Source organism: Eucalyptus grandis, chromosome 6, assembly GCF_016545825.1.
Source record: "Eucalyptus grandis isolate ANBG69807.140 chromosome 6, ASM1654582v1, whole genome shotgun sequence".
Classification (NCBI taxonomy): Eukaryota; Viridiplantae; Streptophyta; class Magnoliopsida; order Myrtales; family Myrtaceae; genus Eucalyptus; species Eucalyptus grandis.
In genome coordinates, this window is record NC_052617.1 from 21,453,211 (window position 1) to 21,471,955 (window position 18,745).

The window sequence follows — 18,745 nt, forward strand, 5'->3', positions numbered from 1 at the left end:
AAAAAGAAGACAAATACAACCAATTAAAGGGAAAAGAACTGTAAAAAGCAATAAAAAAATGCACTGCACAATGAATCCATCCGAGTGTTTAACTGGAATGGGGCACCCTTGCCTCCCCACATTCACCAGCGAGGGCAGCCCTCCTATGGGCTACGATGAAGGCCAATGACCCTTTTGGCAAGAATGAGAAGGTGAGGGCCGGCAAGCCCTTGTTAAGTATATAGGAAGAACCTAGAAGGCTAAATGGACTTAATCAATGTTATTTAAAGTAAACAACATGAAATGAAGACGACAAAAAACTATCAATTTGCCTAGAAGATTGACTCATAGACTACCTAATTAGTCTAGTAATCTAAACAATATCCGATTTTATGTTTTTTATTCAATTTCTTTAAGAGATGAAACAACACATTTTGTCGTCCCTTATTTAGTCTGAATCCGATTCGCAATTGACCACACATAAACAACAATGAACCCATATTTTTCCTCAGGCGTGTTTTTCACCCGACTTACATTTAGAGCAGTTTTTACTTTGAAACACTAGGGATATTCACAAGACGCGCAAGTCCTCAACAAATCTTTAAAATTGTCCGGGAATACTAGGGTTTTCTTTTCATCAATCGGGATAACCGCATCGCAAGTGTTCAACCTCTCTGCTCGATGTTCTACCAAGCGTATGTACTCCCTTCTAGATACAATTCCCAGAACCTCGAAAACCACGATTCAACGTGGCCACGTCGCTAAGTACGTCGTCATGTCTCATGCTCCTCGCTCACGTAACTCGTTAGCTCGACACAAGTCATGCAAGATTCAGGGCTCTTTCCCCGAAAGCGTGAGCATGGATGCATGCCTTCCAAAAATCTCGCTCAAGTGGGGACCAGCATGGATCGGATCGATCACAGCAATCCCATTACGTGGATCTCGGTGGGGACCTGGGAGGGGGACGTTGCTGCTTTTTAATTCGATGGGGGCGGGCGAACGGAAGGATGGCGCCATCGCCTGCCCCTGTTTCGACGGGAGCGCACGTCGAACGTGGTTCTTTTCGGGGTGCGGGGGCTGGAGCTGGGGGTGTTGACCGGTCGAGAGTTGAACTGAAACCCCCGTGACGTAGATCGGGAGACAGCGTGGCCTCTCCTGCCCATTTTTGTCTTGTCTCTTTGCGAAGGGGTCCTCGTGGGGAATGATGAAAAGACGTGGTGGTGGTACGATGTCGGGTGGGCCTCGAGTCTAGTCGGAGACTCGGAGTAGCCCGGCCTCCCCTCCGTGAAGAACGAGGGAATCGTTTGGTCAAAGCCTGGCGCTGCGTGATCCACGTGGAACTTACGTCACGCGCACAAGGATGTGATTTAATCCATATAATATCTTAATATCACCCACAAAAAAAAAAAAAAAAAATCTCAAACTCGCGCAATCATATCACATTCAACTTCCGAAATTGTACATCTCTGCTATATTCTAAAATAGTACCGCATTGTCATATTAAGTCCAAAAAAATCTCTAAGTCTATTACAATTTGAAGTGGAGAAATGTGACACCCACATATTAATTTGAGATAGATGTGACGTAATAATAATTTGAAATTTTTTAAATGCAAAATTAGTTTGACGATAAATATAGCATGCATGTGTCGATTTATGAGTTTTTATGACATGAGATAAATGTTGCATAAATAAATCATTTTGAGATTTTCTATGGCATGGCCCTATCTTTTTCATAACACCAAGACTCCAGTCCCATTCGCAGTAGGCATCTCATTTTGTGGGTAGAGGGCCTCCGTTTCAACGCCACATTTAACACGATGATAACAATCAAGGTTTTTTTTTTTTTGTTAAACAATCAAGAGTTCAAACGCATATTCTTTCTTGTCACCTCTTTTCGCTACTAGACACAAAGTAGCGTTGAAGTGGATATTTGAATACCTTTTCTAGTTCTTAATTTATGGCTTTGCAGAAAGGCAAAATAGAAAGAGGTTTTGCCTAAATGCTCAAGATCTAGAGCTTTTGAAAAATGAAATAGAAACGAGATTAAAAAAATATATTCGAAGTGCCTTTTTATTACAAGGAAGACGTATTTAAAAAATTAGAACTGTCTCTGCATTTTTATCTTTTGGTCTTTGGAGGTGAAAGAGTGAAATGCACGCTCATTCCCACTGATGGAGATGCAATGATCTGATCGATCCACATGTAGGCCAAGCCCTTAAAATAACTATTTTGAGTAGCCAAATAAGGTGTTAACTGTTTTATCCAATTTAATCATGTCATATCTGAATCCTATGATTCAAGAAAATAAAACATGGAAGACGAAGAGGGCATGAGCTTATAGCATTTTTACATATTTGGATTAAGTTGATATCGTAAATGTAAATGTATCTATGTTCTCTAGTAATCAAATTCTATCTAAAACTCTATCATCATTTTAAAGGCAAAAGGGTCATTTCCTATTCTAATAAAAGTATAAATTTCCAGATGGGTTTCGAGAAGTCCAACTTTTCTTTTCTGGCTGTAAGGTTGCCTGTTGACTTAGAATCCAAAGAATTTGGGCTAGAAGAACATTACAAGGCCACGTCCAAAATCCTACATTAGATTTTGCCAACACGAGTTTGATAATCTGTCCAAGCCCACTAAGACCGAGACGTAAATGGATGGGCCTCGGGGACGATACTGCATATCTAAAAAGCCATTCGCGCCTATCTTTCGGTTTGACCTGGCCCGCCTGAGAGAAATCATACAGGTCTTTTCTTTCAACAAGATTACATCCTCGTGGAAATTCAAATCGGTCCACCCATTTCGAGGCAAAAGAATTGAAAGCTCTAACGATTGAATTTATCGCGATGAAATTCCGATGGTAAAATGAGCAAGACTTTCCATGTTCAGTTCCTGCTCGGTATGGTTCCTAATGAATCCATTTGACTATTTTGGGAAAAATAATAATTTGAAGTATCACTTCATGGGAAGGAGGAAAGACAAAATGAATCAAAGTTGTGAACACAATAAAATAATTAGGACGTTATCCTCCTTTTGAGTATTCTTGATGCTCATTCTCTACAGAGGAAGGACAGAAAAAAGAGAACCTTTAGAGATTGATGCTTAGAAGTGCGTTATTCTCTCAAGACTCTTGCTCATGGAACCACAAAAAGAAAAAGGAAAAAAAAAAAAAAAAAAAAGCTCCGCTAGACTGATCTGCATACTGTTGAAGAAATAGCTTTGATTTAGGATCCAGTGTAAGGTACCCATCGAGAGGCGAATTCCTAGATCATTCAATTCCCGATTGGCAATATATCTGTCGATGATGGCGAATGGAGTTGCAGTTCCGCGTTTATGGCCGTCCAAACTCGAAGCTTCGTCTGCTTGAGATCTTGACTTAACTGCTCAAAGATCTGCTTTCCCGTGCAGGTCATGGTGCCATGCTCGCATCTTGTGTCACTCGAGTTCATATCATGATCTTCTTGATGACATTTAGATTCTATCTACACCATTCTTTTCCGTTGGAATCAATTCTGCTTGTCGAAGTTCTATGCTCTGCAGTGTTGATACCTTAAACAAGGATCCCTTTGGCGTGTCATTCACAAGAACAGTGGATTTCAGAAATCAGACATTGATATTAAGCAAGTGGAGCATATATGTTATGACCATGGAGCATATATTCACCACAAAAGGTTGCAGATCACTTTTCAGGACTTTTAAAATCATTGTCACTTCCTGGGAAGTCCATCAAAACACAAGCAAGAGCACACAACTAGCTGAAGAGAGAAACAAGCACGACTTCTTGTAGAAATACTGGTTTTCCAGGATTTTCACATGGATCGGTCCATCAATTTTGGCAGCCAGGGAGGAGAAATTGCAGTGAATTGTGAAAGCAGCGAAAGCTCGAGTAAAGAGACCGTTATGAATAGAAGCAACACTCCCGGAACGTTTGAGAGACCCAGACCCTCGTTCTATGAAGTACTAAATGAAGCGCTTCGCCGACAGAGCCAAGACACATCCGACCGGCTTAGCTATCAATCGAGATCCAGTCCAGATGGTTCTTCCCGCGAGAGCCCATGGACAAAAGTTGTTTGGAGCAAGGTGAAGTCTCAGTTAACGCACCTTCATGGTAAGGAAACGCGTCAACCAGATGAGCACAAGGACGATCTGGTCGAAGATCTCCCCGAGGAACTGAAGAAGATGACATTTGGCGCGTTCCTGATTCTCCAATGCTTGGTTCTATTGATAATTGTGCTTGCCTTGATTTGCAGCCTCAGTATTTCTAGTCTAAAGAAGCGAACCCTGTGGGATCTTCCGATATGGAAATGGGAAGCAATGGTTTTGGCTTTAGTATCAGGACACTTAGTATCAAGTTGTGTGGTTCGGGTTGTCGTCAAAGTGGTCGAACGGGTTTTCCTACTGCACAGGAGGGTTCTGTACTTCATCTACGGACTATGGAGGGCGGTGCGAAACTGCCTCTGGTTGGGCCTTGTTTTGCTCGTGTGGCATCTCGCTTTCCATCCCCAAATGGAGAAGAAGGCTGGTGGCCGGGCATTGCCCTATGTGACCAGGGTTTTAGGGTGCTTCCTGGTGGCATCAGTGATTTGGCTCTTGAAGACGCTCCTCGTTAAGGTCCTCGCTTCATCCTTCCATGTCAATACCTACTTCGAACGGATTCACGAGGCTCTATTCGATCAATTCGTCATTGAGACACTCTCGGCGAAAGCAGCAATAAGGTACAATGCAGGGGAGGAGGAATGTGGCGATGCCTCCAGGACAACAGAGTTGCAGCATGTCAACGCTCCTTCAAATGATCTCAGAGAGAGACTTCTACCGAAAGGTGACAGATCGATGAAGAGTGGAAGATCAACAGACCATCCCAAGATCGGAGGAAGCGCAGATTTAGCTGGAAGGAGGATTAATCAGAAGAGCGCGTTGGCTTTGAATATTGGGAGGATGATGGATATCATTCAGCACGAGACTCTATCGACTCTGGATGAGAAGATACTGGATTCAAACTTGGAAGATGGGTCTTCGATGGAGATCGGAAATGAGGGCCAGGCAAAAGAGGTGGCCAAGAAGATTTTTCTCAATGTGGCCAAACCTGGGTCCAAGTAAGTGTTAGGTTTTGCTCTTCTTGTTGGGGAGTAACATTCTTATCTGTGAACTGCAAAAACCACCTGAAGATGTTCAGTGATCAGTTCCTACTTTCACCTTTCAGTGTCTTAATTTTCCTCATTTAACAGGCAGATTTGTAAGGATGACCTGATGCAATTCATGAACAAGGATGAAGCTGCGAAAATCATAAACCGTGCTGCTCCAGGAAAACGCGTAATTGACGAGACATCTCTTGAAAGTTGGGTGGTGAGCAACATTTTCCCTTCTATAAACTACAAAGGATAAGTCATCAAGTACAACTGATATGATCAGTTTTCCCTCCCTCCCTCCCTCCCTCTGTGACATATCTTAAAGCCATGTGAAAATACTGAGAGTTTGCTTTGTCATAGATTAATGCCTTTAAAGAGCGCAAGGCACTTGCGCGATCTCTCAACGACACCAACACAGCTGTCGACGACCTCCACAACATGCTTAACGTTTTAGTGGCTATCATCACTGCCGTTATCTGGCTTATCATACTTGGAGTCCCCATCATGCAGTTCCTTGTCTTCATAAGCTCGCAGTTCCTTTTGTTGGCCTTCGTTTTCGGGAATAGCTGCAAGATGGTATTCGAAGCAATTATCTTCTTATTCGTGATGCACCCGTACGACGTTGGTGACTTCTGCGAAGTGGATGGAGTACTGGTACGCATCGGGGGGACAGAAAGATCTGTTCTCACCAGTTAAATTTTGTAACCTTTCCTGCTCTTACTCTCGTTCTGGTTCTCAGATGTTTGTTGAAGAGATGAATATATTGACCACTGTGTTTCGGAAGCTCGACAACCTGAAGATCAGACACCCCAACAGCGTCTTAGCCACCAAGGCTATAAGCAATTACAACCGTAGCACGGAGATGGTGGAGATCATTAATTTTTGCCTGCACATCTCCACTCCCATGGGAAAGATCAACAAGCTGAAAAAGAGGATTGAACGGTACGTATATGACTTCATTTCCTTCATTTTGTCGGAACTTTTATTATGCTAATGTCATCTTTCATCTGCATAATATGAGGTCGGTCCATGCTAGAGAAACAAAATCGAATTAGGACACAGCCTCAAGATCTAATGTTTCCTTGATGACTTCTACTAACCTGCGATGATTCGTCGCTGGAAACTGCAGGGATGTGGAAAGCCGGAGCAACCACTGGCACCCAAATCCAATGGTCCTAATAAGGGACCTAGAGGACATGAACAAGATAACCATGACACTGTGGCTCGTGCACAGGATCAAGCACCACGATAACAAAGGGAGGTTGATGAGGAGGGCCGCCCTGATCGAAAACTTGATCGAGATATTCAGACAGGAGGAGATCGAATATCGGATGCTGCCTCTCGACGTGAACGTCCGCAACCTGCCAAGCCCCACCTCGGACCGGCTTCCTTCCAATTGGACAGCCTGTGCCACCGAACACAGAAAGCTAACCAACCGGGATGATCAAGAGAAACCAATTTATGGAGTTAAGGCATAATTCCTACTGTGTTCGAAAACAATTAAGATGAAGGCGTGAACCGTTGAATCGAGACCGATCAGACGGTTGACATATTAAGTGTCTTTAATCTGACGGTGGACAATACTAACTGTCCAACGGACATACGTTTACTTTAATCCTACAATAAATCCTCAGGCAATAGAAAGATCCCGAAATTACGCTTTCCTCCAAATAAATGTCGTAGGTTTTGCGGGAACCCATGATGTATATGAGTTGACTCTTTACCGTTTGTTGCTCTTGCTCTGGATGTTTGAACTTCAGTTATGGAACATGATAACGAAATGCTCTCCTTCATTAGCCCTGTTCTTCGATCTCTCCCGCGTTTATTTCAAAACCCAGAACTGCAATCGCCCACTGAGGGCTCGAAGCGCTCTGTCGTGCGCACCGTCGCGCCGGCTCCATTCTTGCTCCGATGCAGACTCGCTTGTGTCGTTTCTGATACTTGCCTTGAGCAAATGCTGCTCCGCCTCTAGCTGCGGGGCGGTTCACGCTCGAGTCGTCAAATCCGTGAGTTACCGCCATGGGTTCATCGGCGATCAGCTCGTGTCGAAGTACGCGGAAGTGGGCTGTGAGGAACATGCGGAGAAGTTGTTCGACGAAATCCCTGAGAAAGATTTAGTGTCGTGGAATTCTTTGATTTCGGGGTTTTCGCGTAAAGGGCGCCTGGCTAAGTGCTTGTATGCATTCCGTAGGATGAGAAATGAGACTTTTATGAACCCCAATGAGGTTACTCTCGTATCGGTCATCTCATCTTGTGCTGATGTGAAAGCTCTGGATGAAGGTAGGTCCATTCATGGGCTCTCGGAAAGATTGGGCATGTTGATGGAGGTGAAGGTTGTTAATTGTTTGATTAACATGTATGGAAAATGCGGGAAATTGGGTGCCGCTTGTCATTTGTTTGACATAATGCCTGTGAGGAGCTTGGTTTCATGGAATTCGATGATTGCTGTATATGCTGAAAATGTGTCACCAATGGAAGGGATCAGTTGTTTTAAATTAATGAGAAGGAATGGAATTCAGCCTGATGATGCCACTCTGGTGGCATTGCTTCAAGCATGTGAAAGTGTAGGTTCTATTAGACTAGGAGAATCTGTTCATTGTGTAATATGTCGCCATGGGTTCTATGGACGGATGTCGATTGTGACTGCTCTTTTTGGATTTGTATGCCAAGACTGGGAGGTTGGATGCCTCATGCCAACTTTTTCTTGAGATAAGAAACCCAGATAGTATTGCTTGGACTGCAATGCTTGCCAGCTATGCTGCTCATGGGTACGGGTCAGAAGCAGTCACTCTCTTTGAACTCATGGTTAAGAAAGGTATGAAGCCTGATCATGTCACATTTACTCATCTATTAAATGCTTGTAGCCATTCAGGGCTAGTAGAAGAAGGGAAATGGTACTTCCGAACTATGTTTGAATTTTATGGGGTGGAGCCTACATTAGACCACTATTCATGCATGGTTGATCTCCTCGGTCGTTCTGGGTCCTTAAAAGATGCGTATGAGCTTATCAAAAGCATGCCAATGGAACCTAATTCTGGGGTCTGGGGTGCTCTTCTCGGTGCATGCAGAATTTACAGAAATGCTGAACTTGGAAAGGAAGCTGCAGAGCACTTGATTAAACTGGATTCTTCAGATGCAAGAAATTATATTGTGCTCTCAAATATATACTCAGCAGTCAGTCTATGGAAAGATGCTTCAGAAATGAGAGCATTGATGAAGGAAAATTGTCTTACCAGATTGCCTGGATGTAGTTATATTGAACACGGAAATAAGATCCATCAATTTGTCGTGGGTGACCGGTCTCATCCATTGTCACATAGGATATACACCAAATTGACAGAACTGATTGGGAAGATTCGCAAGGCTGGACTTGCTCCTAAAACAGAATTTGTCTTGCATGATGTTGATGAGGAATTGAAAGAGGATATGATCAATGAGCACTGCGAGAAGTTAGCAATCTCATTTGGGATTTTGGTGACTAACCCAGGTAGAACATTAATAGTAAGGAAAAATCTAAGAATATGTGGCGACTGTCACAGCTTTGCCAAGATCATATCATTGATTGAAAAGCGCACCATTATAATTCGAGATCCAAAGCGGTTTCACCATTTTACTGGTGGAATATGTTCATGTGCTGACTATTGGTGACTCAGTTTCAAATTCACCATTTTCCTAAAGGAGGTTAGAATCTGTACAACAGATGTATAGCTCAATGCAAAGCTTTGTGGTTAATTGGCAATTTCTAACTGAGACAGGTCGCTGTTGTGTATTTTTCAGTGTTGGAAACAGAACAAACTTCTTGTCCGCTCCTCAAAAGGATTGGTAGAAACAAGAGGTACTTGAATAAAATAGGAATCTGTTTTGCTTAGTATTACAGAGACGTGGCGTAGATTTGATGCAGCTCCTTTTGTTTGCCTTCGTCTCTGGGAGCAGCGGCAAGACGGTATTTGAAGCAATTATCTTCTTATTTGTGATGCACCCATACGACGTTGGCAACCTCTGCAAAGTGGATGGAGTGCCAGTATGCATCAGAGGGACAGAAAGATCTGTACTCACCAGCTAAATTTTGTGACCACCTTTCCTGTGCTCACTTTTGTTCTGGTTCTCAGAAGGTTGTTGAAGAGATGAATATACTGACCGCTGTGTTTTGGAAGCTCGACAACCTGAAGATTGGACACCCCAACAGCATCTTAGCCACAATGCTATAAGCAATTACAATTGTAGCACGGAGATGGTGGAGAATTAATTTTTGCCTGCACATCTCCACTCCCATGGAAAAGATCCACAAGCTGAAAACGAAGATTGTACAGTACGTATATGAATTCATTTTCTTCATTTCGTTGGAACTTTTATTATACTAATGTTGTCTTTCATCTGCATAATACGAGGTTGATCTGTGCTATAGCAACAAAATTGAATTAGGACAGAGCCTAGAGAACTTAGAGTGCAGTATCAGAGCATCCTCTGCTTGGTCATGGGGTCTCATGTTTCCTTGATGACTTCAACTAATTCACGCTGATTTGTCGCTGGAAATTGCAGACATGTGGAAAGCCAGAGTGACCACTGGCACCCGGGTCTGCTGGTCCTAATAAGGGACCTAGAGGACATGAACAAGATAACCATGACGCTGTGGCTCGTGCACAGGATCAAGCACCACAAAAATTCAGAGAGGTGGATCTGGAGAGCCGTCCTGATTGAAAACTTGATTGAGACATCAGACAGGACGATCAAGAGAAACTAATTTATGGAGGCAAGGCATGATTCCTGCCGCGTTCGAAAACAATTAAATGAAGGCGTGATCTGTTGAATCAAGACCGATCAGACATTGACATAATAACTGTAACCTGACTGTGGATAATACTAACTGTCCAACGGGCATCCGTTGACTTTAATCCAACAGTTTGTCCTTCAGCTATAGAAAGAACCTGAAGTTACATATTTTCCTCCAAATGAATGTCGTAAATTGCGGGAGCCCATGATGTATATGAGTTGACTTTTTGCCGTTTGTTGTTTTTTGTTCTGGATGTTTGAACCTCAGTGATGGAACATGATAACGAAATGCTCTCCTTCATTGGTGCTGTTTCCAATCTCTCCCGCATTTACTTCAAAACCCAGAACTGCAATCGCCCATTGAGGGCTCGAAGCACTCTCTCGTGCACACCGCCCTGCCAGATCCATTCTTGTTCTGATGCAGACTCCGTTTGTGATATTTGCCTTGAGCAAATGCTCCTCTGCCTCTAGCTGTGAGGCAGTTCACGCTCAAGTCATCAAATCCGTGAGTTACCGCTTGTGTCGTTCAAAGTGTGGCTGTGAGGAACGCTCGGAGAAGTTGTTCGATGAAATTTCCGAGAAAGGTTTAGTGTCATGGAATTCTTTGATTTCTGGGTTTTTGCATAAAGGGTGCCTGGCTAAGTGTTTATATGCATTTCATAGGATGAGAAATGAGACTTCTATGAACCCCAATGAGGTTACTCTCCTATCAGTCATCTCATCTTGTGCTGATGTGAAAGCTCTGGATGAAGGTAGGTCCATTCATGGGCTCTCGGAATGATTAGGCATGTTGATGGAGGTAAAGGTTGTTCATTCTCTGACTAACATGTATGGAAAATGTGGGAAACTGGCTGCCGCTTGTCATTTGTTTTTAATAATGCCTATAAGGAGCTTAGTTTCATGGAATTCGATAATTGCTGTGCATGCTGAAAACGAGTCACCAATGGGAGGGGTCAGTTGTTTTAAATTAATGAGAAGGAATGGAATTCAACCTGATGATGCCACTCTGGTGGCATTACTTCAAGCATGTGAAAGTGTAAGTTCTATTAGACTAGTAGAGTCTGTTCACTGCATAATATGTCGCCATGGGTTCTATGGACGGATATCGACTGTGACTTCTCTTTTGGATTTGTATGCTAAGTCTGGGAGGTTGGATGCCTTACACCGAGTTTTCCTTGAGGTAAGAAATCCAGATAGTATAGCCTGGACTGCAATGCTTGCCAGCTTTGCAGCTCATGGATATGGGTCGGAAGCAGTCACTCTCTTTGAGCTCATGGTTAAGAAAGGTATGAAGCCTGATCATGTCACATTTACTCACCTATTACATGCTTGTAGCCATTCAGGCTTGGTAGAAGAAGGAAAACGGTACTTCCAAACTATGTTTGAACTTCATGGCGTGGAGCCTACATTAGACCATTATTCATGCATGGTTGACCTGCTCGGTCGTTCTGGCTTCTTGAAGGATGCGTATGAGCTGATCAAAAGCATGCCGGTGGAGCCTAATTCTGGGGTCTGGGGTGCTCTTCTCGGTACATGCAGAATTTACGGAGACGCTGAATTTGGAAAGGAAGCTGCAGAGCACTTGATTAATCTGAACCCTTCGGATGCAAGAAATTATATTGTGCTCTCAAATATATACTCAGCGGTCGGTCTTTGGAAAGATGCTTCAGAAATGAGAGCATTAATGAAGGAAAATTGTCCAGCTAGATTGCCTGGATGTAGTTATGTTGAACATGGAAATAAGATCCATCAATTTGTTGTGGGCGACCGGTCTCATCCATTGTCACATAGGATATACACCAAATTGATAGAACTGATCAGGAAGATTCGCTAGGCTGGACTCGCCCCAAAAACAGAATTTGTCTTGCATGATGCTGATGAGGAGTTGAAAGAGGATACGATCAATGAGCACTGCGAGAAGTTAGTAATCTTATCTGGGATTTTGGTGACTCACCCAGGAAGAACGTTAATAACAAGGAAGAATCTAAGAATATGTGGCGACTGTCACTGCCTTGCCAAGATCATATCGTTGAAAAGCGCACCATTATAATTCGAGATCCAAAGCCGTTTCACCAGTTTACTGACGGAATATGTTCGTGCGCTGACTACTGGTGACTCACTTTCAAATTCGGCCGAGTAACTTTTATCCTCTTTTTTTTTTTTTTTTAAATTATAAGGAGGTTAGAATCTGTACAACAGATGTACAGTTCAATGCAAAGCTTTGTGGTATTCTAACTTAGACAGGTCGCTGTCGTGTATTGATTTAGTGTTGGAAACAGAACGAAACTTCTTGACCGCTCCGCAAAAGGATAGGTAGAAATGAGTGATGTTTCATTGAGCTTCACAAAAAATAAAAAAAAAAATAAATAAATAAATAAAAAATCCTAGATGTCTTCCTCTAATGACAAGTTACCTTTATTATTCAACTACCATAGCAAACGAAAAAACTGGGTTTTCATGGATGGAGATGATCTCCAAAAATGTCTTTGGGCATCATTTCCTGTCGTAGCCTTAGAGCAATGAGATATGTGGAAGATATCTAAGAAAAAACTCAAGAGTCTCTTTGGAAGGGATTACAATTCACTGGTTTTCAGAAGAAGATAAGCGATCCAAACAGATCTAACAGTCATTTTATTTTCTTACATCACTGCTTACCTTCTGCATACAATTCCCCTCCCTCCATGTGCACTTCCACATGCAACCTCAAATGATTCTTCATTGCCCGCTAAATCAGGTTTCACTTCCGACCCAAAGCTCGAAACTGCGCAATCCCTTGCGAAGAGACCAGAAGCAGCAAATCTGTCCGCTCCTCCCATAATCGGCATTGGTGCTGTTATTTTGACTCTACTCTGGTAATTTGTCTTGTAGGTCTGGCCAAGCACTCCATCGACGCTCGGGCTCAGCGAGTAGAATTTGAAGTTGAGCTCCAAATGGGCATAGCAGTTGTCCTTTGTCACATTGTATCCGTGCACCCGAGATTCCTCTGCTGTAATGGGTACTACCCGAGCAACTATCGCGAACAAATCTTCCATTTTGACCTCCACCTTGTTATTCGTCACGGGCCGTCGGATCTCCAGTCCTGTCTCCGGTGACCACCATCTTTGGCCCTCGTCCATCGGCACCTTGATTTCTTCTCCATCAAAACGGATCAGCATATTGTTCGCCAGCTCTTCCCACTTTGAAACTCGCCGTGCCCCGATATAAAGCTTATGGGACCCAAACAAGATGCCGACAGACTCAACCCAGGTGAAGTCCCTTCCCCTGCTGCTACTCTTGCCAATGAAATGGGCATTGATGTGAATGCTAGGATCAGAAACCAAGCAGAAGTCTTTGTCCTTCTTGCCGTGAAAGTAGAACATGACCCCATCACCTCCGATGAATCGTGGATCTTGGCAGACAGCCCCTGGCCTATCACAAGCTAATTTTGATCCAAAAGAAGTTCATTAAAACATTACTATGTAAGCGATATTTTGATTGGGACTATAACAAGTTAGGAACAGCAATGCGAGAACGTAATGAGTTTAGTGAATCTTGTTCATTCCAAGGAAATAGGCAGTGCAAATAGGTACCAATTACGCACGAACTTTCATAAGAGAGATGGTGAAGCGGCAAAGAATCCATTTCTTACCGCAGTAAGGTTTACAAAGTCTGCAATCTACTTCACAGAGTCTAGGACAAGCGGCCGGACAAGTGTGGAGGATTCCATAACACTGGCCGAAGAACGGATCGTGGCACGCCGCTTTCCCCGCGCTCGCTCCGATGGTCATGACACCAAGGAAGCACAGCATGCCGAAAAGCAGCGACGGGCCTCCCATGTTTTCCTCACTCTCTTCCTTGCAGCCTGAGTTCAGCTCAAGAGAAGGGTCAGTACTTAAACACCATCGGATGCACTTGAAGTGCTTGGCAGCACTAAACACTGAACTAATACTGTGAAGTAGGAGAGCGAGGTTAGGTGGCTGCTTGCGCGAGAACTCTGATAAATTGGAACGAGGTCAACTCCCTTGTTTTTCTGAGCATTCGATCGGGCACATGGAAGCAATGCAGTTTGCGAGTACGCATCGAGATTCTGAGCGTGCTGTAGTCAATGTTCGCAGTCTTCCATGAGCAGAAAACCAGTGGTGTTACGAAAGCTGTCAATTGTATATTTTAACATTCGTCCGCCGTTGGATGGATCCAATGTCTAGGGACGAGAGTTGGACGACTCTCTCCATGTGGGATCCTCGCGAGGATTTATTGCACTCCAGACTTTTTCCATGGTTTCATTGTGATCAGTGTACGTAGATTGGAACTAGTTTCGATGTGTACTGACACTCGAAATTCTCGAAGGAACTTATGTGGACATGTTCTTAGTGAATCGATCCTCTTGTCTAGTAATATGCCACAACTTGCGCGTCAATCCCGACTTCAGCATTTGGTTAGATATTTTGTAATAACCCCAGTCCAATGAAAGCAAGGAGTAGTGGTCGGGGCCAAAGGGTTTGAACCAAACTGACAGGCTTATAAGATGGCAAATGGGGTAGGAACAAACTGAATCATGCACCGAACAAGGAGAGAGCAATCTGGAGATATATGTGTGTGTGTGTGTGTGTGAAAACTAAAATTAACTCTTGAAGACATTTTTTGATGCAACAACAAATTTTCCTTTCAAAGTCCAAAGCTAATCAAGTCCAAGCTAGAGCACAACTAGGATAAGGGTACGTTTGATTCAGCATTTTGAAAACCCATTGGGAAAATACAAAGTAGTTTAACCTAAAGGACTTTAGGTAAATGCAAAGGCCGTTTGATAAATTATGTTTTGAGAAGTAACTTTGAGAAAAATATTGTTTAGTTAAAAACATATTTGAAAAGCCCTTTTAGTGTTTAATATTAGTTTTTTTTAATTTCATTTGTTTAAAATTGAAAAAAAAAATAATGTATGCAACTTTTTAAATATAAGTTTTGACAATAACACTAATATATATATATAAAAGACCAAACCCTTTATCGAAATTTTTTAATTTTTACTTGCTTAAAACTGAAAAAAAAAAAATAATGTATGCAACTTTTTAAATATAAATTTGAAAATAATGCTAAAAATCAAATACATATATATATATTTTTATTTGTTTAAAATATATATATATATATATTTTATATAACAGATCAAACCCTTCATTGGAATTTTTTTAATTTTTATTTTTTAAGATTGAAAAAATAATGTATGCAACTTTTTAAAAATAAATTTTGACAATAATGCTAAAAAAATCAGATACATATATAATTTAAAAAAATCCTTTGTCAAAATTTTTTAATTTTATTTTTTAAAATTGAAAAAAAAATGTATGTAACTTTTTAAATATAAATTTGAAAATAATGCTAAAAATCAAATACATATATATAATTTTTTTTTAAAAAGACCAAACCCTTTGTCGGAACTTTTTAAATTTTTATTTGTTTATAACTGAAAAATAATGTATGCAACTTTTTAAATATAAAATTTGACAATAATGCTAAAAAAAAAATCAAATATATAAATTATTTTTTTAAAAGACCAAATTTTTTTAATTTTTTTTAGCATTTATGTAAATTTGATTTTTTTTTAGCATTATTTTGGCATTTAAAGAATGAGTGATTATAGTTTTGGAAAAAAAAAATAAGTTTGAATATTTGGCCAAATGCTGAAAGCTCAAAGCTAGTCCTTACTAGCATTGGGCTTTCAGCTTTCCCAATGCTGACTTTTACTTGAAAGCTACTTCAAAATAGTTGTCAAACGAACTAGTATTTCCCTAAGGGGCTTTGAAAGCTGAAAGCTCTTTGGGAATATTGAACCAAACGCACCCTAAGTGACCTCTTAGGAACGTACCTATTAGTACATCAAAGGACAAAACCGTGAGGCTTAGTATAAATTAGGCCAAAGTGGACAATACCTCAAGTGAATTAATCTAGGGATGTCACATTATGGCATGAGAGTGGGAACCCTTCTAGTAGGTGTGTGGTTTAAGGACGAATCAGGCGAAAGCTAGTGGACTTGTAACAACCTGGTCCAATGAGGGCAGGGAGTGGTTGTTGGAATCAGAGGGCCCAGACAAGGAGCGACTCCTATCGGACTTCTAGGATGGCAAAGGGAGCAATAATGAAACAAACTATGCATCGAATAAGAGAAGAGCGGTTTTGAAATGTGTGTGTGTGTGTGTGTGTGTGTGCGCGCGTGTGTGTGCGTATGTGTGTGTGTTGAAAATTAAAATTAATTCACGGAGACGCCTTTTAACGTAACGACGAGCTTTGCTTTAAAACTCCAAAGTTAAGCAAGCCCAAGTTAGAGAACTACCAGGATGGGTGACCTCCTAGAAAAATGTATGTTTGTAAATCATTTGACAAAACTGTGAAGTTCGATAAGGGTCAAGCCAAAGCAGACAATACTTTAGATGCATGAAGATGATCATTATCCTAAAGGGTATTATTTGCATTCACTAGTTGTTTCGTCGGTTTTGGATCCCGCAATGAAATATCTTTCACTAAGTGTTATATTTTGGTTTTTATTAAATAAGGCTTAGGTTCTATATTAGTTTTGGACAGAGAGAGTCAAATACAAATGAGACTATACACCACATAATCTCGAATTCAAAGAAGTCGCTGACTTAACACGAGCTTAATATTAATGATAATCAATGTTGAAACCTAATCAGTGATGACATCTAAACTCACTTTAACATAATGATGGAAGCCCATTAAAATTAAAGTGGTTTATACAACATCAGAGATGTTTTAACAATGCTGGATATTAATAGAATGAATAGAAAGCACTACTCTCTACTAAGTTCGAGGACACAACATCAAAATTTAATTAATGATGTTGGACAATGAGAATAACACCTAGTAGACGCTACTCTTAGATGGATATGAGGACACAACATTAAACTTTGATCGATGACGTTGGATAGTAGTAATAACACCTAGTACACACTGCTCCTAGATGTGTATGAAGACACAACATCAAAATGTAATCGACGTCATTGGATAATAGTAAATAACACCTAGCACACACTGCTCCTAGATGCATATGAGAATGCAACGTTGGAATCTAATCAACGATGCTAGACAGTGAGTTAGCACTGGAATTTAATTGACGGCACTACCTGGGATATAGACACTCATCGAAATTGAATCTACGATGGAAATCTTAAGTTACAGCTAAGCTAGACTAAGTAAAGATAAAGTAATTTTGTGTGTTGTTCGGGCGAGTCCTTTGTTGGAATGCCTGCGATATTTATAGGCCAATTTGATAACCATCAATGGCCGGTTAATTTAAGAGTCGCTTCACGTTCTTTTTTGAACTACCTTAGTCATATCTTATTTGACAATATTCCCATGGCTTGATCAGCAAGGATTGAATGTTCCTCTTGAATTTGGCGCCCTTTCAACCGTTCTCGCCTAATTCCACTGTGAATGTTGTGTCTTCAATAGTGACCCTCGGCTTCGACACATGGCAACCAACTGCTTTGAATATCCTTTGTTTCATCACCACTTTTAAGCTAAGTTGATGTAAATTATAGCCCACATATGACAATGAGGGTGATTTTAGAACTTTCTGCTCCATATGACCAACATGTGCTTGCAGGAGTATTTTTGGGTGTCAACATATGCCTTCGTTAAAAAAACATACCTTGTTCTATGCACAGTCCGCTACAGATAATCATTATATATTTCTATTCTCTGACATACTCCCAGCTGATACGAATCAACGGCTCCTATTGTATGTTAACACATCGCTTTGGCTTTTGGTAGATATTCTTAATTTGGAATCGTCATCTCGTACTCCAAATAGAAGAATCATCGTCTCTTTTGGTACTTTTGTCTTTTTTCTTAAACCCTCTATCCTTTATACTCTGCTTGTAAGCTTTCCATGTCTACTAAAGCTCCCAAATTCAAATATAAATTCTATATTTCGAACCTCGGTCCTTTTTCATATTGAGGAAGCCAGGTATTGTCAATTTCGACTGTTGAGCATTGTAAAAGAGCACACAAAAGCATTACTCCTTAGGCCTATCCTTTTGAACCACAATCATGTTCCACCTCCTCTCAAGCCTTGCTTTTCAACCGGGAGGAATGAGAAACTCCCGATACAGTTTCCCTCCATCAAGGATATCTAGACATCTACTCCTATCAAGCTTCGAAGCTTCCTTACATTCGAAAAAAAATTCCATGCTTGGTATTTGCAATTGGAAGACGATTTACTGACCCAATTAACATGGATGAATGTGGGCATAGAGATGGCACTGGAGGTTAGCATGCTATCTCATGACCTAAGTAGAGGTTTAGTGGGTTTTGTCGTTACTTCAAGTCCCCATCTACTAATTGTTTCTTTTTCCTTTAGGGTTCCATATCTGTAATCCTTTTGGATGTTTTCACTGTCTCTGGGTTTATTCTAGATGGTATTCCTATAAATGAAATCGAAGCCCTCGAGGACTTTCCAATTCCCAATGATGTCCTCGCTTATGGGACTTTCCTCGATGAATACCATAAAATCTCAAGTCTTATTCGCTTCAAAGAACAAACTACTTTTTTGCTTTATTAGCTGTCAAAATTTGTATTCTTTTGTCCAGCTCTTAAAGTCTGAAAGGATTTCTTTAACTTGCTGTCAATCTTGCAAGTGGAAAGGAAGTAGCTCTTGGTCCACTCGTCTTAGATATCTCGTACAAGAGTCTCACCCATGCTGCCCTTTCAATGACGTCTAAAGAAACTAGATTTCTATCTAGTCCATTTTGAATTTTACAAGCATAGATGGCCCTCATTTTGCCTTCTTATTTAGCAAAATTCCTTGTGCTTTTTTGTTCGGTCCATCATCAAAATCTAAACAGTCAAAGCCTCAAAGCTTGGATTGTCAAT

At 41.2% G+C, this 18,745-nt stretch overlaps 4 protein-coding genes across 4 annotated transcripts; 3 read left to right on the forward strand and 1 right to left on the reverse strand.

The window, feature by feature from the left end:
* The first annotated feature begins 3,654 nt into the window (after positions 1–3,654).
* Positions 3,655–6,906, forward strand: LOC104448889 (mechanosensitive ion channel protein 6). Its single transcript, XM_010062828.3, has 5 exons — positions 3,655–5,077; positions 5,210–5,327; positions 5,471–5,764; positions 5,850–6,052; positions 6,240–6,906. The coding sequence occupies exons 1-5, from the start codon at positions 3,798–3,800 to the stop codon at positions 6,586–6,588; spliced, it is 2,244 nt and encodes a 747-aa protein (XP_010061130.2). The 5' UTR covers positions 3,655–3,797; the 3' UTR covers positions 6,589–6,906.
* LOC104448888 (pentatricopeptide repeat-containing protein At5g40410, mitochondrial) lies at positions 6,819–10,181 on the forward strand. Its single transcript, XM_039314198.1, is given in 3 exon segments — positions 6,819–7,761; positions 7,763–9,419; positions 9,650–10,181. Coding segments are annotated over 2 exon segments (1,902 nt in total). The 5' UTR covers positions 6,819–6,855; the 3' UTR covers positions 8,759–9,419; positions 9,650–10,181.
* Positions 10,182–10,667: 486 nt separating this feature from the next.
* Positions 10,668–11,714, forward strand: LOC120294369 (pentatricopeptide repeat-containing protein At5g40410, mitochondrial-like). Its single transcript, XM_039314423.1, has one exon. It carries the CDS (start codon positions 10,668–10,670, stop codon positions 11,712–11,714), a length of 1,047 nt encoding a protein of 348 aa, XP_039170357.1.
* Positions 11,715–12,531: 817 nt separating this feature from the next.
* LOC104448891 lies at positions 12,532–13,751 on the reverse strand. Its single transcript, XM_010062829.3, has 2 exons — positions 13,509–13,751; positions 12,532–13,298 (listed from the first exon to the last, which is right to left on the reverse strand). The coding sequence occupies exons 1-2, from the start codon at positions 13,693–13,695 to the stop codon at positions 12,532–12,534; spliced, it is 954 nt and encodes a 317-aa protein (XP_010061131.2). The 5' UTR covers positions 13,696–13,751.
* Between the last annotated feature and the right edge of the window lie 4,994 nt (positions 13,752–18,745).